Source organism: Aulonocara stuartgranti (genome assembly GCF_965226115.1).
Source record: "Aulonocara stuartgranti genome assembly, chromosome: 23".
In the NCBI taxonomy this organism is placed as follows: domain Eukaryota; kingdom Metazoa; phylum Chordata; class Actinopteri; order Cichliformes; family Cichlidae; genus Aulonocara; species Aulonocara stuartgranti.
Window position 1 is genome coordinate 39,804,893 of NC_138958.1, and position 23,653 is coordinate 39,828,545.

Consider the following 23,653-nt stretch of genomic DNA (forward strand, 5'->3'; position numbering starts at 1 on the left):
TATACATGTTTTCTTCTACACTGCTTGTTTACTTTCTCTGTTTATTTGTCCTACCATCTGCCCCTCGCGCGCTCTTTCCTGTAATTCCTGGTTTTGCTTTCTGTTTTTCCATCTCATACTCAATCCTTCATTTACTCTCTTTCAGTCACTTTTGTCCTTTGGCTCTGCTACTCCCTTTTACATTTTCCACTGACCTACTGCACTGTCTATATCCTCAAAGTATTATTCAGTGTCAGTGTACTTTACAAGAACTATCCTTACTTTGTATAGTAATGTTTCAGTAATAAAGTGATACACTAAGTTAGCAGAGTTGGGGTTAAACGTGAGATTCTTACGTTTTTAGCCTTCCTCTGTGGCAGTAGAGACCAACTTGGCTGCTGGCCACGCAGACTTTTATCTTTCCGGCACAGTGAAAGGGAAGCTTTTCATTATCTGCCAGGGTCATGAGGCCTGGAATATTTTTTCCGAAACTTTGAAAGTATTTAAGTTTTATTTTATCTGGCACATGTGGACAAGAAAGGTATTTTTGCTTCTTTGTCTTGGTAGCTACAGATGTCACTTTTTCAATTTCCGCTTTACTTTGACTGATTGTTTGTTTTTTTCTTAAGTTTTTTTACTGTTATCTTCCCGGCACACCCAGTCTCTGCATCTGTCTTCCTCGCTCCCTGCTGTTCCCTCTCCTATGTTATCCCTTGCTCTCACTCTTGCTCGCTCCCTCACCCTCATCTGTCCGTTGGGAAAATTGACCTCATAAAAAATGAAAAGGATTATTTAAGAGAAATGGCAGGATAATGAAAACCTATTATTGTATCCTGCGGTGGCGACCGCCGGCCGACCGCAATCCTAGTTAGATTAGGTGTTGGTGGGCGGGGGTGGGGTGTTGGTGGGAGGGCTGCTTTTCTTGGTCTTCTTTGTCCCTTTATTATTTCTCATATTGTCTCATCTCTCTGTTCTCATTTTCTCTCACAATCACAATATCTCGCTTTCTTCTGGTTTTCTTATATTTCTGCCACCTTTTCATTTCCTCCTTCAGTCTGTGTCATTTTGCCTCTCGCTCGTCCTCTTCCATCTTACGCCGGGAGTCATTTACAACATATGCCAGCACCAGTAGGCTCCAGTATAACCATTTATGAAGCAGCACGGGGCACTGGAATGACCTGCATGCTGTTTTGTGTTGTACTAGATATTGCTTGCATAATGTGTGATATTTACTGTGTCCCTCTGGCTCTTTCTTTTTTCCTAGTGGCTGATGAAAGCAACGTGGGATCACTGGTCGGGCAGAAGAACAGTGAGTGTTCGATTTATTTTTCTTTGACCCACCAATCTGCCACACTTCTCTCCCTTGTGTCTTTTGGCTTAACGATTCAACAACAAGTCCACACAGGAAAAAAATGAACCGTATGTGTGAAGATTCTTGTTATTCTCAAATATTCTTCTTTATTCTTTATTCCCTCTGCCTCCCTTTTTTTCTTTTTTTCTCCCCTGGCTGACAGAGTTGAGTTGTGCAGCACTTAGCGTCTGAGCTCGTGTTGCTTTATTGCCGCCCAGGTCAGCAGGCCCGCGGCGTTCAATCCTCACCCAGCTGACAGCAGCCCCCACTCCATCACAATGAATTCTGCTCCAGTTATTTGTCCGCACTCAGTTCTGCTTTGTTTTATTTGAGAAGAGTCTGGTTAAATGTAAAAGAGAAGACTTTTTTTTTCTGCTTACAGACGACACGGTGCAGTGGTGGTTCAAAGTGATGTATGTGAAGTAATCAGTGTTTGGTTTTTGTTTGTTTTGTTTTTCTGAGAAGGAGAAGAGGATATATAATATAAGCTAAAACATCAACGAACTCAAAGTCCCTTTGTGTCCAACCTCCAATCATTTTCACTGTCCAAGCCTTTATCAGGAAGTCAAACAGTGGGTGTTTGATGGCCTGCAGTTTGGTGAACAGTCTCTCGTCTGTCAGCTCTTCATATAGAAAGAAGGACGTGGTCAATTCCAAATACTGGGGTTACTAAACATGGAAGTTCAGGTGGTGTCCAGTCATGGGTGGGTAATCGGTATTGCCAGTGCATGTGGCATATTTGTGTTCTCACAATATCTTTTTGTTCTTCCAATATGAGAAAGCACCCTATAGAGGACAAATGATGTGTTACAATTGATCGTGGACTCATTTTTAGAAGAGAAATCAACAAATGTTTTGGTCTGTGCCATATTTGTGCAAATCATTGTAGCAGTTGCACTTGTAGGACTCAGCCATGTTTGTAGAGTGTCTGGTTGGAGGTGTGTGTGTAGCAGTTTATGCTGCAGAGTGGGAGGCCTCTTAAAACTGATTGCTCATTACATACGAGAGATCTTAGAGTAAAAAGAGACTCCTTTGGAGACTCCTTGATACTAAATGTGAAGTGTTGGTTGTAGTGAACTCCTTGTATCAAGCTTTATGTTCATCATGGATTCACCGTGGTGGTCTAGCCGGCTATAATGAGAGCTTCCTTTGTGATGGTGAAATTCCTGACTTTAGGCTCTACATACCTTGCAGACTCATTGATCTCCTTTCTCAGGACTCCAGTTTCTAGAAGGCTTTTCGTTTGATAGTTTATGGTTTTTTATATTTCTGTCTGCAAAAACAACAGCTTGTGCTTTTGCAATACATACCTGCAATACACTGATTGACATGCTCAATTGAATATAACGTGCAGATATAGATGTGGCACGGCAAGAGGAGAAAAATTAATATTTGAGATGCAATCAAAAGTTCATCCACGCGTGATTTTAAAAACACTTTTTTGTAGTAGTTCAGATCTTTTCAGCAAACCTGTCTGATGGCTCGCGACATTACAGTAGTACTTGGCGCTGACAGTCTGACCCCGGAGGATAAATCCAGGGTGTCCAAATGCCGTCGATGTCAAAGAAAATGATGAGGTTGCTTCCGCTCATGCTTGTTACCTAAACATGGAGACTGCTGTCTGCTCTCTGGCTTGTAGCCAGAGATATTTGCTTTCTGTGCCAGTTTCAGGTCCCTGGTGAATTTGGTAAAGCAGGTGAGCCAGAACGTGTAAGGATCCAGAGCAGAGGCGACTGGAAATTGATGGACGACATCAGAGGTCTCCATTAGTGCGCCATTAAAGCACTACGTTAACACCCACAGCATGAGCCTCGAGTGGTGTTTGATTTTGAACACGAATTTTTTTTACTTCCTTGGGAGTCTGTGGCATTCTAACAATAATGACAGGAAAGATTAGGTGCAGTGTTACTGGAGCTTTTTCTGATCACTACTGGTAAATTTCAGCTTTGTTAGATCTAACAGCTTCAGCATTTCTTCTCAGTGGCCGACTGGCAGACCCTCTGTGGTTGATCTGCGCAGCTGAAGGATGAACAGAAATCAAATGTTGCTCACAGAGTGTCGTGACTCCAGCTCGGCTGCAGACGTCAGGATTTTAATTGTAGAGCTCAGCAGTGATTTGTATCTCATTTAGATTTAATGTCTTTAATATGACAGCAAGGCCCCGTATAAGAAAATCAGCATTTAAGTTATGATGTTGGGAGACATCTGGCCTCGTTGCTCCTTCTGTTCCTGCTCTCTCACACACACACACCGATCTCTAAAATCCACCTGCAACAGCCAGCTAAGCCTGTTGCCTGGCAGAATACAAATGGCCCGAGCTTCGTTGCTGACCTCAAATCCCCCACACTCAGCATTCCCACAAGTGGCTTCACCTCCGCCCTCCTCTTCTTCTGTCTGATACCCACCCCACCCTGCCACCCGCTCCCCCCACCCTGTCCTCTCCTGCTCACATTTTCCAGGCATTTCTAAGCACACATGATAGATAAAGCGATCCATTTCTTCTCTGCTGCATTCCTTTCTTCTTGTGGTTTTTTTCTTCATCCCCCCTCCAGTTGACGTCTTAGCTAGTGCGTATTGACAGGGCTTTTGCGTGTTTCTCATTTTTGCTGATGCAGAGTATTTTGCCCAGCTTCCTGCTCCATATCTCAACCCACCCCTCCTTCCTAAATGGCCTCGGTGTTTCTTTATGAGCTTTGACATATTTCATTAGGCGGATGGTCTTAAGAGGCCTGCCTGGCTTCTTTAATCTGGCTAAAACCCTCTTTCTCTCTGGCTGAAGCTGCCGCGAGGTGCGTTTCACTCCTCTAACTCTTTCTTTCCTCTCTCTCCATCTTTCTCTCTGTCACTTACTCAAGCTGTCCCCCCCCCCCCTCTCTCTCTGTCTTGATTCTCCAGTCGTTCGAGTCTCAATCTTCAATAGAGCTTTAAGTCTCATTTCTTTCTTTTTTTCCGCTTTCATCTTTGCAACCACTCGTCCTTTCCTACTTCTTCCCAATCGCCTTTTTCTCGCTCTTTGTCACCAGACTCATCCCCATTTTTAGTCTGCTCTCAATCCCAAAACTTCATCTCCTTCTCTCTCTCTCTCTCTCTCCGCCTTTCTTTCCCTCTTTCTCTCTTCACGATCAATTTCATTCCCTTTCTCTCAACAGGCTGATCCTTTTTTTAGTAACTCGCCTTCTGTAATCTGTGGTTCTCCCTCTCCCGCTGTCTCTTTCCTCGCTCAGCTGCAGCTGTATCTGTTCCAGCTTCATGTGATTATGCTGAACATGCTCCAGTCTTGGAGTTTCCTCTACCGACTCAGACCCAGTCGTCTCGGTGTGTGTTGTGTTTGCGTGTACGTGCATGTGAACACCCCACCAAGACACTCCCAGCAGTGCTGGACAGATATCGCTCCATTCATCCCTTTATTTCTCTTCCTTAGAGTGTCTCCCTGGCAGCAGGCTACTTTACCCCTTACAACACACCTGGGATCTCATCCAGCCCAGCAGCACTGTACCTCCGCTCACTTTTGCAGTAATTTTGTATGTTTTTTCTGCCTTTTCCAAGCTTCTTTAAGTGTGTATTGTTTTTGTTTTGCTTTAAACGATCACCTTGAAAACCCTCATTCAGACTCATTCGTTGTTGTTTGGATGTTTAGAGCTAAATGGCTAACAGCTAACCCTGCAGCAGTGCCACCAGTGAGATCACTCTGTGTGCCCATTAGTCCCTGTTGTTTCTTTCCTGCACAATGAGGCATCAGAAAGCTAGCCAGCATCCTGCCAGCGCTGAAGCCTTTGCTTTTTTTCCCCCCTGACAGTATTTGTTTGGGCGCTGTGTAATTCAGCTTTTTTTCTGCTGTTTGTGCTCTCTTTCCTTCTTTTACTTGCTATATCATAAGGACTGTTTGTATGCGCTCCCGCAACTCTGCCTTTGGGGGGAAAAAAACAAAAACAAAACAAACTCTTCTTTCTTTAAACTTGACCACTATCCTCTTCAAGTTGGTGCTTCGTCTTCTGCACCTCAGGCCTCAGTCCATTGATCCTATTTGATTTGGATGAATTCCTGAAAGGCCGGCACATCGGTGACCTGCGCTGGACGTTTTTTGGTGTAGTAAAAGGGCTACCTTTCAACTTTATTTTTGAAGACAAAAAGGTCGCCAGGTGGTAAGTCTAGTCAGTAGGTTAGGCGCTCAGATAGTGTTTGTGTGGCCAAAAAAGGAAGGTTTAATGGTTTGTGCTGTCCTCACTTAAAGACTCCACTGGTTCAACTGAGCTGTTGCACAACCTTAAACGCTTCCACAGAGCGAGCTACAGATCGGAGCCACACTGCTAGCCTTCAGGTCTAATGTGTGTCTGGTGGCCATCAAGGGCGGGGGCACTGGCGGTTTGATCCCCGGCTGGTGAGGCTATCTATGCGGATATGGAATGTCAGGTGAACTAGCGTGAGAGTATATTCGGGCTCTGGAACCAGTCTCCTGCAGACAGGATGGACTCTGTTCCAGTCTGGAGTTTCCCTCTGTGAGAGGCGGCAGGCAGGGGTGGGTGTTTTGTATCCCCTGGACTTTTCTGCCTTATATGTTGGGGCTTTTCCCAGTGGACGAGGGGGTTGTTTCTCTGTGTCTTCCGGGAAAGGGTCCGAGCTCTCCAGAGTTGAACCAAAGAGCTGACCTTGAGATTGATAATGGCTCAGTTTAAATCAGGTTTGGGTTACAGCAGCGATGTGTTTATGTTTAATCTTGTGTCAGACTGTAAGAAACTGGCATTTAAATAGAAAAATTTACACAAGCCCCTCCCACCCCAACACCCATGCCTTTTCCTTGATTATTGAAGCACTTTTTGTAGCAGTTTAGCTTAAAACTGTTTTTACAAAGTAATAGAAAAAGGCTAATAGGTACTTCCAGCATATTTACAATGTGGTAGAAAATACTCTTTTGGCCTCTATGGATACTTTCCCCTTTAAAAATTAACTTTTAATAAAAAGAGAATAAAAATTAACTAAATAAAAGTGTTAGGGGTGTGGCCAAGTTGAGTGACAGGTGTCCCAACACAGGCAGCTAGAACCAGTTGGGATCTGCTAGACCTTTCTCCCACCCTTTAACTCCAATCTGTTGTGGCAGATGGCTGCCTGGTTCTGCCAGAGGTTTCCTCCTGATAAAAGGGAGTGCTTCCTTCCCGCTCTCACCAAGTGTTTGCTCATAAGGGGTCGTGTGGGTTTTCTCTGTATTACTTAGTCTATTTCCCTTACAATATAAAATACAATGTCATTTGGCGCTTTATAAATTAAAATGAATTGAAATGAAACCACTACTTGAAATCATAAAACTGGCACTTACACTATCTGTGTTATTTTGGTGCATTTGAAGCATTTTTAGTGGATTATTACGGCTTGCTGTCCCTGAGGTTTGTGCTTCAGTTTTTAAGGTCACTTCCTGGTACTAAAAATCAACATGGGAGCAGCCAAAATGCTAACATTAAGTCCAAAACCTATGGGTGGAATCCCAGTGGATATATCGATCTTTTACACCGTTTAGGGCCCCGCTGGCATAAGGCTGCCAGTGCTGGAGTTCTGTTTGTTTGTGTGTGTGGGTTGACTGTGTTTTGGATCTGGGTCATACACTTTACGTAGGTGTTTCATTGTTTTCAATTTAATGCCAAATTCAAGTTTTTCCACAATAGTTTAAGACTCTTTACAAAAGATCCTTTTGTCTTGATGACGTGTACAACATGCTCAGCGAGCTTTGTGAAAATGTAATAAAGTTTTCTGTGATTCTGAATGGTTGCAGGCTGTGATTGGTTGTCATTCGGCATATTTAATGTGTCTCAGCTAATTCACTCAGGACCATAGTTGACTGTCTTGAAGTCTGACTCCTGCATTAAGGTTAAGTGAATAGTTTGGCTGTCTGTAAAGGTCTTTATAAATCTAGCATGCCGGGTGTGTATGTTTGTGTGCGTCTCAATGTATGCACCCTCTCAGTTCTGCCTCATTGCCTCAAGTATTTTAACTGGCTGCGCGTTTACAAATGGCACATGTCCCACTCCGCAGAGTTCTCTCCAGCCCTCATCCATACTCTGCCACCCCCGCTGCGTCGCAGTAATCCAGTAGAGGTAGGCAGTAATTATGAAATGGCCTTTTAAGTCCTCTCCAGTTATTAAAGCCATTCGTCTAGGTGGAGGCTAAATACAAACAGCCCATATGTCCCCTTTCCCTCATACATCTAAACAACTAAACACAATTACTGCCAGAGCAATGTTTCCATCCAGCTTCATTTTCTGCCTCTGACATAGCTGAATGCATTCAGATAGTAATGGATGGATGCTTAATGATTGAACAGCTCTTTAATTGGAGTGAGTTCTGATAGGCCATACCATGAATTGGATTTTACTTTTACTGGCTGTACAGTCGTATGAAGTCATTTGGTGGGCAGTCAGGTTTGTCGGGTGATATGAAAATAGTTGCTGTGTCATTTTCATTTTTAAAGGATGCAGCTGGGGATGTTTTGTATTTATCTTTCTGTCAACAAATCCCATGAAAAAAGTAGCGGGATCAGTTGATTCAAACGTGGAAAGTTACTGATGTTTGAATAGTGTTCTGTTATAATTGTATGTAACTCCTGGGTTTGCGGGGTGAATGTCACAGATAAAGGAAAGAAAAGAGAAAAGCTAACACACTGGTATCTACTCTTCAGACACAAGTGGCAACTGTAGTTCCTCGAATGGCCACTGGGGACTACCTAAAAAAGCGCAAAAATCCCCAGCACCGCAGCAGTAGTACATTTTTATAGTATGCTATAACACAATTTCCTCACAGTTGTGTTTGTGATGGTGATTCTTTTTTTTAGAATTTATTATTCATGTATGTGACAAATTATATGTTTGCTATCGGGTTAATTGTACCATCAGACATCCCAAAAACTATCAACACCAGCTTGGTGATTTTTCCAGTATTTTATTTGTTGTTTACTTTGCACAAGACACGTGCAAGCTGCAAACAAGCTTGCTAGCCTTAGTTGAAAGCTTAGCACTCCAGTCTCATCTGAATTTGATTTTAACAAAAAACAAAAGAAAAACCATGGCTGACCAAAATGCTAACATATCACCGGGCGATGTCATTTCCATCTTTTATATACAGTTTGTATTCATACCTCTAACGTGTCATTGTGGTTTCACGCCAAAAAAGCTTTTAAAGCTCCATGTTCAGTATATTTAATCCAGTGTGAAGCACTTCTTTCATGAGAGACCTTTGTGTGTTACTTTGTGTAGTTTAAACAGCTTAAATCTAAAAACATTCACAGAGATGAGATCGTTAAATATCTGTGGTAATTTAAGAACTTGTTGAATTTAATTGCTTTTACTAAAACTGGAAGTAATCTTTCTGTGTCTTGTGACCCTGTTTTTAATGCTTTTGTTGAATTGGATTCAAGAACCTTCACTGAACAGGGCGACATTGAGATCAGGCTTTCTTTTGCAGGTGTGTAGAGTGTTTGTGTGGCGGTGAGTGCCACGTGTTTTTATAGCAGAGTGCAGGTCAGGGCTTGTTTTACTGGTCTCCAGAACAACAGCTTCAGGTTTTATTGGTTGATCCTGAGATTGGATACTAGATTGAAAAGTGTGTGTGTGTGTGTAGCTGTGCCCTACATGTGTGTGTCTTGAAGTGTGTGTTCCCTGTACCCAATTTAAAGAACTACAGTATGGCCAGGAGCAGCAAGCCCCTTTCTTACTAAAGTGTCTCCTTGGCAACTCAGTATCACCCATCTCTCTCTCTCTCTCTCTAGTACACACACACGCAGACAGATACACACACACACACACACACACACACACACACACACACACACAGTCACTGCCACCCCCAGCTGTTTTGATGGAGGGGGCGCTTTCTTGTAACCGTGGCAACCTCTTTGCCAGTCTGCTACAAAGCTGCTTGCTGTAGAGCACATTGTAGTCCAGTTGATAGGTAAGTGTTAAGATTCTGGTGAGACGCTGTGGGGGGTGTTCAGAAGTGTTCCATTGGTGTGTGTGTGTGTGTGTGTGTGTGTGTGTGTGTGTGTGTGTGTGTGTGTGTGTGTGTGTTGGCTTGCTTGTATGGAGTTACTAGAATATCTGCTTTAAGCCCCTTTCAGACATGCAGTAGTTTCCCTTAATCTGACCAGACTGGTTCAGGCATACAGTTGTAGTATTTATGCAAAACTTTAAGCACATGATTCTGTATATTTAAGAAAACATGATTATTCTAGAGAATAACCAAAGTGGAAATGGTAAGATGCTGAGGGTTCCTGTCTCTTTTAATCTGGACCCGAGCTACTCCAACACCTTTACACTTCTGTAAAAACTCGTGACTTTGGGGTATAAAGTCTGAGGCTACGTCCACACGTACACAGGAATTTTTAAAAACGGAGGTTTTGCGTTTTCATTAAAAAAAAAAGTGCAGTTTTTAAAATAACATCTCCGTCCACATGTAAAAAGCAAACGCTGTCAGGGACATACCAAATTCAAACTGTGTTGAAATGTTAGCCAGTCAGAAGTCTAGAAGCCCGGGAGGGACAGAGTAAACAGGGTTTGTGCCCTCACAAAACCTCAAGTACTTTTGAAAAGTTTTGGCGTTTTTCTGGAAAGGCAGCTAATTTTGTGTTACTCTTCAAGTGCCATTTTCAATTACCTTCATCATTTCAAATGTTAATAACTAAAGACAGTATTTTGGATTTTGTCTCACTGGCTCTCTTGGCCAGAGTTTATTCAATAAAGAAAGAAACTGAAAATTTTACATTAGTCTGAGTGATTCATAATTGTAAGTCACAGTGCTGTGAAATATGGCTGGTGTAGACTCACAATGCAGGAATGGACAAAATGCATAGAACATACTTACATTAAATTAATTTTTTTTTTTAAAATTTATTCAAAACCGACGACGACGACGATGGCATCGGGATTTGGGTTGTGAGAACTTGTGTGTTTAATGCAGAAACCACGTTCGAAGTTCACTCTGTCTTTGTAAATGGAGGGACAGTAACTGCGTGTGAAAACTGCAGATAGTCAGATTAACAGCAACAGTATTTTGTCTGTATCCACCATTGTAGAAATCCATCTCATGTAAACAGTAAGGTCTTCTGTCTTCCTTCTCTCACCCCAAACAGTTGTGGCAGGGTGCCGCCCCTCCCTGAGCTTGGTTCTGCTGGAGGTTTCTTCCTGGTGAAAGGGAGTTTTTCCTTCCCACTGTTGCCAAAATGCTTGCTCATGTTTTTCTCTGTATGCATTATTGTAGGGTTTACCTTACAATATAAAGTGCCTTGAGGTGACTGTTGTTGTGATTTGGCGCTGTATAGATAAAAGGCACACACCTTTGACGTTGCTTGACTAACTCTGTTTTCTTCATCCACGTGTAAATGCAAAAACTGAGTTTTTGAAAATCTTCACCCTGGCACGAGTTTTTAAAAATCTCCATTTTCAGTGATTCAAAACACCTTTTACCAGTGGACGAATGGCCCAAACGCATAGAAAAAGCTATGTTTCAAAAATACCCGTGAACGTGTGGACTGAATAGCTTATCAGCTATGTCTTCCCCATTTTAATTTTAACACCTCTCCCATACGCACAGAGCATACAAGACACTGTTTGTGTGCCTTTTGCTAAAGGAGACACTTTTCCTATATGCTGAGTTTTACTCATTAACATTGTCTCACAAAAATGTTACTAAAATAGAACTTTTTGGGAAGTAATGTCTGTAAAGTCGTTGTTATTTCTCTTTCTGAGTTTATTACATACCTGCAGCCTCAGACATCACAAGAATCCAGCAGTGAGCCTTTCAAAAGCCAGGAAGTTACCACGACACTTCGTTAATTAACACAAATTATCCTAGATTATTCTAGACAATGCAACACATGTGATCAGCATATAATTGTAGATGAGTTGATTTCAGATTATCCAGTTCAGTGAGCTTTTGTACAAATCTCCATACATGCATTCCCACAACCTCATATAGGATATGTTTTCTCTAATATACATATTTGTCACAATATAGCTGCTGATATGTAGCAAATACTTAATTAAGTCAAATTGCACAAATAATGCATAATGTCATCTTGGTGCTGTGGTTTGTTGGTGTTAGTCCTAAAATAGAGTGGATTTTATTATACAGTACATTGAAAAAGATGCCCTTCATTTCTTTATACTAATTTCTAACGAATTGGCTGCTTTTTCACTCATTTTCATTCCAGTCCTTGTACCTGACCATTTTTAGAAGATTTTTTTTGTTTGCTTTTTAAGCCACTAAACACTGGCCTAACCAGTGTTGTGTCTATACATAACAGACAACAGAGCAAACAACACATTTTAAATTGTATGTTGAGACATTTTGTTACTAGCAGCCTGTTGTGAAACGACAAAATTTGGTCCCATTTCCTTAATCTACAAAAGGTAGCACTGTTAGAACGGCAAAGAACGAGTATTTTTGAACCAATAAGGCAATTCCTGGATGGCTATTAACGAAAGAGCTGACACATCTTGAATGATGTGCAGTATGTCATTAAAAAATTTGAGGAAACTAGACAAAAGGAGGAAAAAAGAAGTGGCACGCCTTAAAAATGATCTATAGCAGATAAACAGGATCTGAAAGCCATGGAGGGATGAATCTAAATTTGATATTTTTGGTTCAACTTGTTGTCAGTATGTACAAAAGAGTTCAGGACAGAGGTACAACAGTGAGTGTCTACAGCCTGTAAAACACAGTGGAGGCTGTGTCCTGGTTTCAGCCAGTGGTGCTGGAGATCTTGTCAAAACTGTTGGAACTCTCAATGAAACAAAGTGCCATCAGATTTTGATCCACCATGTAGTACCATCTGGAAGCCATCAGATTGGTAACATCTTCATTTTCATCATGACAGTGATCCTAAACACACCTGGACATCGAAACTATTGAAGCAGTGAGAGATCATCTTGACAGAGAACAGAACAATTTGCAGAAACATCTAAAGAAAAGCTTTGAATGTCCTTACTTTAAGAAATGAGAAGAAAGCTGCCTCACAGAGTTCAGACTGTGATGAAGAATAAAGGTGGTCACACCAAATATTGACTTTAAAGCTTGTTAGAACTGTACAAACTCATTTCAATGTGTGTTTGCACACAATTCATTAAATCACTGCACTTATTTCCCATTTTCCTAACAAAAAATAAAGAAATGAGGGGTTTGGCACAGTGCTGTAGGTAAGACGGAGCGACAAGGCTTCAGCATTGTGTGTGGAATACTCACTGCACAGCCTGTAATTTAGAAATCTTCAAGTTCATTTATTCTTGAATTCATTGAGCGAATAATTAAGAGTTTTGTGCCGATCACTTTTATTCCAACTACCCAACTCTGTGAAAAAGCTGCAATTAACATTTTGTATTTATTTGTACAAAACAAAAAAAACCTACCTTTACTGATAATGATTTGACCTCCATGACATCAAATTTCTGAACAAACTGTATCAATATGTAATGATGGTTGCAGGTGTGTCACGCTCACTTTTAAAATACCTTTTTTTTTTTAAAGTACAAAGCAGCGTGATGGAGCAGTGTTAGTCCTTTCAGGGCCTGTCAGCACAGCGGGACCCCGAGGCTACGTTCCAGGCAAAGTCTTCACTGCTGTCTGTTCAATACAGACACAACAGCAGTCAGCCTCTGCAGAGTCACAATATACACATCGCATTTGGATGCGTGCGGGTTAGAAATGCGCGCAGGTGGATATTTGCATGCGTGTGTTGGTGTGTAAGCACCTACAGCTTGCATGCAGGCGTGGGCTTTTATGAGTGGATATTGTTTGTAGACACTTTGGAGTGTTTATGCGTTTAGGGGGGAATGCAAGCACCATTACGCAGAGGTAATTGGCAGGTTCTTTGTTTCAGCTCCCTTTTTTGTTTAGTTTTTTCTTCTTTAAGGATGTTCTCGTACCGCATTTCAAAGGAGTCACTCGTTAATCCCGAGATGAATAAGTAATGTTTACAGCAAACGTTGTTGCCACCGTAAATGACTGTTTAAAGGCTTCTTTTATAACAGTGTAATTGACATTCTTCCCTTGAAAAACATCCTGGATAATTTAATCACACTGTAGATTAGGTTTATGTTATGGTCATCACTTTTAATGATATCAGCTTTGTTTTTCAGAAATTAGATACATTTTTTTCAACTGTTAGTTTTGTGGTTCATTTAAGTGCGGTAGGCAGGAATCGTCACACATCAAATGTCAGAAACCCAACGCGAAATCATTCAAACAAACCTTTAAAAAAAACAAGAAAACTTGCTGACACATCCTCTGAACCTCAAGGACTTGCGAATCGCCAGTGCCGCAGAGTGATGGGAATCGTGCGAGAGGTTCAAATTGATTCAAATGTCCTCCAGCAGCAACAGCTCGTGTTTGATTGTTGAAAGCAAAAGCACACCAGGTTTTGTTTTTTGGGCTTTTTCTTTTTTTATCCACTCAACTAAGTAAAGGATACGGGCTGAAATAAAAGGGAAGTGGATTGTTGTAGGCAGCGAGTTCCCAGTTCCCGCTGATCAAAGTTAAATGACTTGAATAAGAAAAGCAGCGCACACACGTTTCTGGGAAAATTAGCTGCTTTGCACACAGGCATTGGGAGGAACGATGCAAACTTTGTTGAGGCAAATTACGAAGGCTGTCGGGTTGCTTCTAGAGATGGCTGCCAGAGATTCAGACCACTTTGTTGTTCCAAAACTGTTTAAAGTCCTTTTTTAAAGATTTGGTTCTGTAATTGGATGTTTTCTATTGAAGTGCAAGTTGTAAATTGCCCCCCCTTTTTTTTTTTAAACTTGAGTTTGTTTCTGAGTAATCTAATGATGATTACTCATCCTCTGCACTGATGATCCCACCCTTCATTAAACATCATCTCTGCCGAGAAAGTTCATCGTGAAGAAAAACCAGAAGTTTGCTGCTCGCTGACAAAGTGAGCGAAAAGAGATGCCAAGCGAAGACGTGACATTACCTCTTGATCTTGGGCGGAGGGGTGCTGCAGCTGTGAAGGGCACTGACTGTCATCCTGGCCCTCCTTTTTTTTGGCTGTTAGGCTGTTTGTCAAACGTGTGCACCAGCTTGAATCAGTGGCAATCAGGCTGACATGATGCGAACGGAACCGTGAGAGCATCTGCTGGCACAGCGGGCAGCGATATGTGATAAACGCTGATTTCACCCTCCATTGGATCGAGCTGGCGATGATAGCCACCTCTCCCCCGCTCATCCATCCTATTAAACCCTCATTATTCATTTACCTCCAGCCTCAACAGCCTGACATGCATGGAATGAGTGCAACTCGCAGCCCCACGCATGCACACAAAAAAAGAAATTGTGCTCATTTCATCTGTGGCGGTCAAGGACACGCTCGCCGCTATCTCACGTAGTCAGTATCATGACTTTCTTCTTCTTCTTTTATTTAAGGGTTGGAACAAAATTCTCTCATTTAGTGGTAAATACACACCCGCCCACACGCTCAGACACACAGTTTCCCTGCATAGTTCGGCGGCAGTGCACTGGCAAGGAGCTTAATTCTATCAGGCTGCAAGCTGGACAGCCGTAATTACATTTGTGACACAAATCCTGCCTCTCAAATTGAGCGTTTTATTCCTGAGCGCCCCCCCTACCCCCCCACCTCTCTATTTATAACCCCTTATTCCCCTTATTCCCCATAAATCCCACTTCCTCTCAGAAAGTCAATTTAGGACTTAAAAGGCAGCAACGCTCTGCTTACTTTTTTCCTCCTCCTTCGACTCCATCGCCGCTTCAGTTTCACTCCCAACACCCCCCACCCTCCCACCCCCTCCCGCTCTGCTTGGAAGCTTTGAAGCCTCTGAAATGACAAAAAATACGTCTTAAGCAGTGAGTGCCGTGATGCGAGAAAGTCATCCCTACAGAAGAGTTTCAGAAAGTGAAAACGCTGCTTGCAACCTGCCTGTAACTTCTTTGAAGAGTCACTGCTCTATTGTGATACATCACCTGGGTGGGTTAGTTGCTTTTAGGGGTTGGAAGCAGGCGTCTTTTCAGCAGTCTTCTCGGTCATCTGTCCCGCAGTTTCCTGCCACAGCCTGAATGTCACAAGCGTCTTTGACTTTATTCTCAGTGACATTTACTCTTTTCTTCTTTTCCTTACAGCTCTGTGTTTCCTCAAATCTTCAGCATTTCCCCGCTACCTCCTCCTCCTCCCCCGCCTGCTCTCCGATCCCCTTGCTGAATCAGCTGTGGCCTTCATTGCACTCCTGCTCCTCCATCTAGCCCTTTCTTCCTCTCGAGTTGGAGGCCATACCCCGAGTACAGTATGATGGCAGTTCATTTATTCCCCCCTGTCTCTTGCTTATGCATGAGCCTGTCAGTTCCCATAGTACCGCTCCTCACCTGCGCCTGTACCGTTTCACCTCATTCATCGTTTCTTCTCCCCTTCTTTTATGTCACTCATACGGGACTCCGACTTTCTCCCCATTTCTGTCAAGCCTGTTTTTCACGCTCTCCTCTTCCTTTACCTTTCACTCTACATTTCATATACAAGACTTCATATTTCTCTCTTTAACCGTTCTCAGCTTCATTCCAAAAAGCTCTTATACGTCAACAGAAAAATGTGTGAGAGCTGATACTGATTGATCCACGTGTATATGTGAGATTTTTACATTTTCAGGCCTTGAGCTAGGCATAGTTTCCAGACAAGTTTATGCATGTGTATGTACGGTTATGCATAATAATGTGAGAAAGTTTTAGGAGGATGATCTTTAAGGTGATGCAATTTGGACTTTAAAATGTTTGTAAGAGCAGGATTTTTCTTCCTTCCATAAATAATGACTTTAATGCCATGAATTTAAATTTTAGTCCACATTTTCCATCTTTCATTTGATGTATTCTGGCTCTATTCTATCAGTCGCCATTGCTGCCGTGTCATTCCTTCAATCAATCTGTTTTCCCAACTACTTTTCTTAGTTAGTCGCGCTGGGCTGGAGTCTATCCCAGCTGACATTGAGTAGGAGGCAGGGTGCACCCTGCACAGTCAATCTATTATATATTCCGGCTTTCGTTCTGATTTTTATGCTATAAATTAAGACTTTTATTCCAGCTATTAAAATTTAATTCCGCAAATTACCATTCCTAGCATTCCTTCGATCCATGCATCTTTCTTAAACGCTTATTCAGTTTATACTTGTGGAGGGTTAGAGCCTATCCCAGCTGACATTTCATAAATGATGAATTTTATTTCGAGTAGATTCAGACTTTATGGTTTTTCATGAAAAATATATTTTCTTTCTATGTATTGTTAGTTTAAGTCTATACATTCTGAGTTTCATTACATATTTCCCAACTTTCATGCCATACAATGAAGTTTTATTATGTGTTAGTTGATTTGAATGTTCTCCAGGATTTACATTTAGTCTCTGATATACATAAAAAGCCTAAAGCATACCCCATAAAGGCATTTTTCTGGAAGTAAGTGTTAAGTAATGTTAAGTAGTAAGTAGTTACTGTACTGTATATGGAGGAACCATAAGGTTACTGTTTTTGTTAGTTCAATAATCAGTGATTTTAGTGTAATAATAGCAAACTTAGCTTGATTATGTTTCCTGGTGATTCATAGATAATGAGCTAATTAAGTGTCAACTCTTACAAAAGACCCATTTCTGTATTACCTAAATGATAACTCTGCCTGTAGAAGCAACAACACTAATGGATAAATTACCGTCTAAATCCTGGAATTTGCAGTCCCAGCCCCCGCACCAATTCTTACATACACTGAAGGCAAATTAAATTGTAGCCAGCTCTGAGAGTTTAAAAAGTTTAATGCAGATGCTCTTTAAATAAGGAAATATTATTTGAGGAGATGGGTTCAAGTTTAATGTTTTGCAAGCGGTGGGTTAGCTTATCCTAAAAGCTTGTGATCTGAATAAAGTCTTTGTGTCAATTTAGCAGTGGCTGCGTCTCTAAATTTAAGCAAACCTCCATCCTCCATCCATCAGCCAGGCTTCTTTCATACTCTTCATTGGATTTCCTCCTCTGTTTTATGTGCTGGAATAGTGGAAAATGGTGAAGTTAGCTTTGGGATGAATTAGTCATGGCGGAGTGTCTTTCTGTCTCGCAGAGCCTTCAGATGGAGGAGCACTCGGCCCCACCCTGGGCCTCATGAAGTCCAGCTCCCTGGAGAGCCTGCAGACGGCCATGTCTGAGGCGAAGCAGAGTCACATCCAAGACCACGTGCCCTTTCATCGCCCACGGCCGCACATGGTCCGGGGGCGGGGATGCAACCAGAGTTTCCGCATCGCCATTGACAAGTCGTATGACGGACCTTCTGAAGACGGTAAGACCCCAGGAGAAAAGCAGACATGTTGAACTGCTACTACCAAAAATCTTTTCGAAAAACAAGAAGCAGACACAACAAAACTGCCCACTGTAAGGAATGTTCCCTTTTAATGCACGACTGGGATTCCTTCCTAGACACTGTACCCATTTAAATGAGAGGCTACGCTGCCAGTGCACATCCTTTAAGCTTTATAACACACTGGCACTCAAAAAAGAGCCAGAGGCCTGCCAAGGTACAGTGCTTAGCCTAAGTACCTTAATGAAATGCTACATGATTTTATCCACTCAGCAATTTGGAAAGAACAACTTTATGTCTTACAGCAGCATATTTTTAATGCTCTAAATTGTGACCACACATACGTGTGGGATGAGGGATGTGTGCGATTAACATATGAGGAAATTAAATCCTGGAGTGTGGACAAAAGTTACGATTTGAGGGCTTTTTTTAGGCACACAGTCAACGCTGCAAAAGATAAAACTAAAAAAAACCCAACAAACCCTCAAATCTGTGTTCCTGGTATCTTGCTACACCTGAGGGGCTTGCATAAGAACAAAGGCTGCCTGTAATGCTCGGAGCTATATCTATGAGTACATATTCCATTGTTGTCTGTGCATCTACTCTGACCTCTGCCATCCAACCTATCCTATTCGTGGGAATTGTTTTCCCTCATCAGACGACGACATGTCAGAGCACAGCTCCGGTCACGAAACGCCCGCCAGCAGCTCGTCTCGCCAGGATCTGGATGCAGACGATGGAAAGAAGAAGAAGAAGAAGGATGAAAGGAAGAAGAAGGAGAAGAAGACCAAAGGGAGGAAGAAGTCACTGGATTCTGTGGAGGACACAGAGAAGAAGACCAAAAAGAAAGGATTTGGCATCTTAAGGTAAGGAGATCTTCAGGTCCGAATACTTAACATCCCGAATTGATGTTTAACTAGTTTGTAACTTGTTGGCTTCCCCAGTTGAAAGCTCCCGTCATCAACAAAAATGACTTGACATGGACTTTCTGACAAATAGAACCTAATGAAGATGTAAACATTAGTTAAATATGTACATGAGCCCTGTTGCTGGTCGCTGGCTGACTGCAGATGGATTGAATAGCACTCACAAATTAACTTCTTTCCACTTGAGGCAATAGCTGACACTTTTAAACGAAACATTTTGTATTTCTGCAATTACAGTTCCAGAGTCAAATAAGGTGCTGACATTAGCTTTATCTCTTCATGCGTGTCCTGGAAGGAGTGAAGCATGTTAATTGGCACGGTGGTAATAAGTGTCCTATAAACGACTGATGGGAACATTAATGGATCCTAGAAGCACAAACCGAGCCAGTGTAATATGCTTTTATTCTGGTTTTCCAAGTTTAATTACATTTCTAAGTAATTAAACAGAGACATATTAATTTTTCATTTTTATTTTATTAACCCATTGCAATCAAATTGGGGAATGTGCTGCCTTTTGTATATACACTGTTCAAAAAATTAAAGGAACACTTTGAAAACATATCGGATCTCAATGAAACGAAGTCATGCTGGGTATCTGCGCTGATGGATTGGGTAATGTGTCAGGAGTGAAAGGATGCCACATTGTTTGATGGCAATGAAAACTATCAACCTACAGTGGGCTGAATTCAAAGACACGGCAAAACTCAAAGTGAAAAGATGATGCAGCAGACTAAGTTTCATTGCAATTTCTTTGCAGCAACTCAAAATGGTGCTCAGTAGTTTGTATGGCCTCCGCGTGCTTGTATGCGTGCCTGACAAGGGGCATGGTCCTAATGACACGGCAGATAGTGTACTGGGGGATCTCAGAGCTCCTGGTAGACTCTAATGGTGTCGGATGGACACAAACATGTCCCAGAGATGATCAGTTGACGTCTATACAGGTCTGTATCTCCCCAGACCATCACTTATTCTTACGGGCAGCTTTCACGTCTGTCACATGTGTTCAGGGTGAACCAGCACTCATCTGTGAAAAGCACAGGGTGTCAGTCAGTGACCTGCCTATTCTGGTATTCTATGGAAAATTCGAATCAGGCCCCACGGTGCTGGACAGCGAGCAAAGGGACGACTAGAGGACGTCAGGCCAATCTCATGAAGTCTGTTTCTGATTGTTTGGTCAGAAAAATTCACACGAGCATCCTGCTGGAGGTCATTTTGTAGCTCTGGCAGTGCTCGTCCTGTTCCTCCTTGCAAAAAGAAGCAGATACTAGTCCTGCTGATGGGCCTTTTACGGCCCTTTCCAGCGCTTACAGACTGTGCTGGGAGACAGAGCAAACCTTCTGACAATGGCACATATTGATGTGCCATGCTGGAGGAGTTGGACTATCTGTGCAACCTCTGCAGGGTCCTATGCATCAGCTCATGGTACCAGGAGGGACACTGACCCTAGCAAAATGCAAAATTACTGGAAAAAAAAAGATGAGGAGGGAAAATGTTCAGTGATCACCAGTTAGCATTAGCCTAACTCTATAATAATAGTATTATCATTACAGCTTTAGCTGAAACAAAACCATTTAAAAGGCTTTGCTTTGATTTTTTTTAAATCAAATATTTTCTAATTTAAAAGAAAATTAACAGCTAGAACAAACCAGATAACTACTCCTAAAGCTCAAGCTATAGCATCGTCTGAAAGCATCATTACTTATATTGTTCTCTTTAAATTGAGCTGATTTTCATCTGTATTATTTTCTACTAGTCTTTTATTTTTAGGTTTGCCTGCTGGTTAAAACCAGATGTGCATTTTGTAGCTGTGAGGGAAACAGACATCAGGTGCATCCCTCCTGTAAACAGAAGAATCGATGGACAGAAGCAGCACTATGTCTTACTTTTCTTGGTTAAGTTTCAACAAATTACCTCTGCGAGCACAGCAGGATTACGGGATCTTGGATATTGGATGTGAACACAACCTTCTCAGTAATGGAGGGTATCCATTATTTCTCAATCCAAGCAAAGTTGCACAGTAGTGACCCAAACCGCTCGTCACCCCCCTTATCAACATGTCCCCATCGTGATTTGCGGTGGTCCAATCCCACCAGCTGCAATCCTTATCTATTGGCAGTGACACGGTGTGGTCAGTGTATCACTACACTTCCAACACTTGAGATTCAATTAGGCTGTGACGAGAGATAGCGCGAGCTGAGCGTTGGCCTACAGATGGCAGATAAGAATCCAATCGGCCACAGTGTCAAGGGCAGTAATGGAGGAGATGTTCACACGTTGAGCCCGGTAGGGGAGAGTCGAGCCGGGGCTGGGAAGGGCAAGATGAAGGACACACTTGGAGGAGGTACATGCAAGAGCACATGTCAGCTTGTAGTTGAGTGTAAAGCTGAAATCCACTTCGCCTAGAGCTGGATTTACCCAGGAAAGACAGTTTTGTTTCCTATTCTGCGCCCACACACATTGTGTTTATATGAAGCTCTACACATGTGCTGCACAAGGACTCCTCGTTTTTCTGTTTGTACTTCTGCATTTGGATCCTCGCTTCTCTCTTCCTGCCTTGTGTATACTCTCCTTGTCTCTTTGCCTTTACTTGCCAATTTTCACTTATTTTTATTTCTCACAGTTCAAGTTCAGGTGTATCAGTAAAATGCATCTGTCATTGGGCTCGCACATCTCACTATGTCCACGCTCTTTTTTCCCCCCTCTTAATTTAACACAGTAGTCGGAAACAATCAAAACCAGCCTGCTGCTGGTCTCTTGCACAGACTTGGACTCCTCTTCTACCTCAACAATAGCCTGACTATTGTAAAAGCTTCCAGATTGTCGCGCCGCACACTCGCCCCTCTCTCTCGCGCTCTCCCTGGCCTTTATCCGTCCAGCTTGATTGTTATTGAACTTGAAATATGACTTAATTAGCTGGAGTATTGCACTGTTCAATCTGATTGCAGCTCTCAAATGTTATTTTACTCCAATGGCAGCATTAGGAAAAGGGCAAATTATAAACATATGACCTCAATTTACCACGGCAATGAAAGTGTGCACAACAACAGCTAGCACGACAAATGCTGGAAGCCGGCCCCGTCCTTCCAGTGGCCGTAAATATTTAATTTAGCTGCTGCATTGTTTGAAGAGCAAGTTGTTTTTGGCATTGGGTAGCAAACAGCTGGATATACGGTGACCTCTGGAAATCACATATTTGTTGTGGGAACATTTATTTTTTCTAAATTCATACATGATCCTCATTGTATTGTTTCATGGCCTTGCATTTAAAAGCCTAGATGTTGTTATTTTACATGAGTGCAGCAGTTTGCCTTAAGAAACGTGTTTGTTTAAGGTAAAAAAAATTAATTACATCATTTGATAAAACGGTGAATATCCTTTTGGAAAAATCCATGTAGTCTTTATTGAATCGAAATGCACACGATGGTAAATTGGCCAGCCAAGCAGCAGCCTTTCCTGTTTAACCCATTAACACCTAGTGTATCATTTGATACATACAGTTTTTGTGTGTTTTTGAGACGTCGACATCATCAGTGTGGTTTATTTTTCCACCATGAAGAACCAAAGTAAGATGCACAATCAATTTTTAGCAGTCGATTACCAAAGATGCCAGATGTAGCAAATATGATACCAATTAAAACTAAAATATTCAAATTAATATTGGTTTTTTTTGTTTAATTTGTCAAAAAAGTTAAATAAACACTCCATTTTCCAAAAAATTGAATTTTATTTCGAGTTTCAGGTTTTAAAGAGGGCTTAAAATTCGTTTTTTGTAAGAATTGTTTCCTAGAGATGCTTTCAATGTAACAGTTCAGCACATTAATCGAGTCACTGAGCGCGACACAGTGGGAATGCTCCTTAACTCACCACATAATACTGTCATGATATGTTACCCACGATAACGCATGATATCAAAATTAGTGTAACTTAGATAGAAATGCACCTAAAAAGGTGTAAAACTGTAATTATGGATTCATTCACATCATTGTGCTTTGAGTGTGTGTGTGTGTGTGTGTGTGTGTATTATTATTCAAATTTAATAGTCCAGTTATTCATTTAAGTAGGCGCTGATTTATTTCCCTCCTCTGTTTGCCAATCCCCCTGTGAATTTCTCTTTTTTCCCCCCTAAAGGTTCATTAATTTCCATTCATTTTACTGTAGACTCATTCATTTGATAAGCACCACCGTAGGGAGTTGTAAAATAGTGACTCCGTTAAGTCAGATTGGCAGGGGAATCTATTAAGCACCTGCATGTATATATTTCCACCAATTGCTGTGAAATTGGTGGAGCACATATTTTGTACCATTATTTGACAAAAAATAGTCACGATTTAGCATACGGTGGTCACAATATCCGATTTTCTCTTTATAGCTGTCATGGTGAGAGATATTCAAGGTATTATTGTGATATTTAGAGTAAATCTGGGGGGAAATACCAATTATGCTATTGGTTAATTTAATTTCTAACTTTATTCTCATACACTTATTGCATATTAGAAGTGCATGGCCCATGCAAGGTCTCTAACTGTGCAATAGCATACAAACAGAACAATTATGCAGGTATTTTAGTAATTATTTGAGCATTATAGTCGCCACAGTGAGTCTTTTTTGTGCGTACAGTAAGCCGGGCCCGCTCTACAAGCCGGTTGTGATTTGATTTGAATCTCAGGGACTGCTGTGAAATCGACTTTGTAATGAAATTGCTTCCTGATTTCTGTTTCACTGTCAAATAGTCCAAACTGATTTGGACGTTTGCCAGTTTTTTTGATGGGTGGGGGGGTTAAAACAGAACTCCCATCGAATTAAACAAAGTGTCAAAAAAGACACACCGTCTTAAGGTTAAAGATGGAAGAGTGCGTTCTGCTTCCTGTATGTGTCCCTCCTGTTCTGGGCTCGGATGCGGTTTCTCCTCTTTTTCATCACCGTGCTCACAAAGCCCCATTCGCGTCTTGTCTCCCTGATTGCTAAATAAGCCAAGACAAATGGCAGTGCCCTTCAGACCTTCCTCAGTAGCGCTTGACTGCTCGTCTTGTCTGTATTCAGCAGACGGCAGTGAAGTCTTTGCCCAGGATGTAGCCTCGGGGGCCGTGCTGC

At 41.8% G+C, this 23,653-nt stretch overlaps 1 protein-coding gene across 3 annotated transcripts in view; it reads left to right on the forward strand.

The window, feature by feature from the left end:
* Positions 1–23,653, forward strand: part of pard3ba (par-3 family cell polarity regulator beta a) — a 195,437-nt gene that overhangs the window by 96,826 nt on the left and 74,958 nt on the right. For all 3 annotated transcript variants that reach the window (XM_082524118.1, XM_082524119.1, XM_082524120.1), the window contains exons 17-19: positions 1,244–1,288; positions 17,403–17,618; positions 18,295–18,502. In XM_082524118.1, coding sequence (XP_082380244.1) covers positions 1,244–1,288; positions 17,403–17,618; positions 18,295–18,502 — 469 coding nt within the window. The remainder of the gene's footprint in view (positions 1–1,243; positions 1,289–17,402; positions 17,619–18,294; positions 18,503–23,653) is intronic.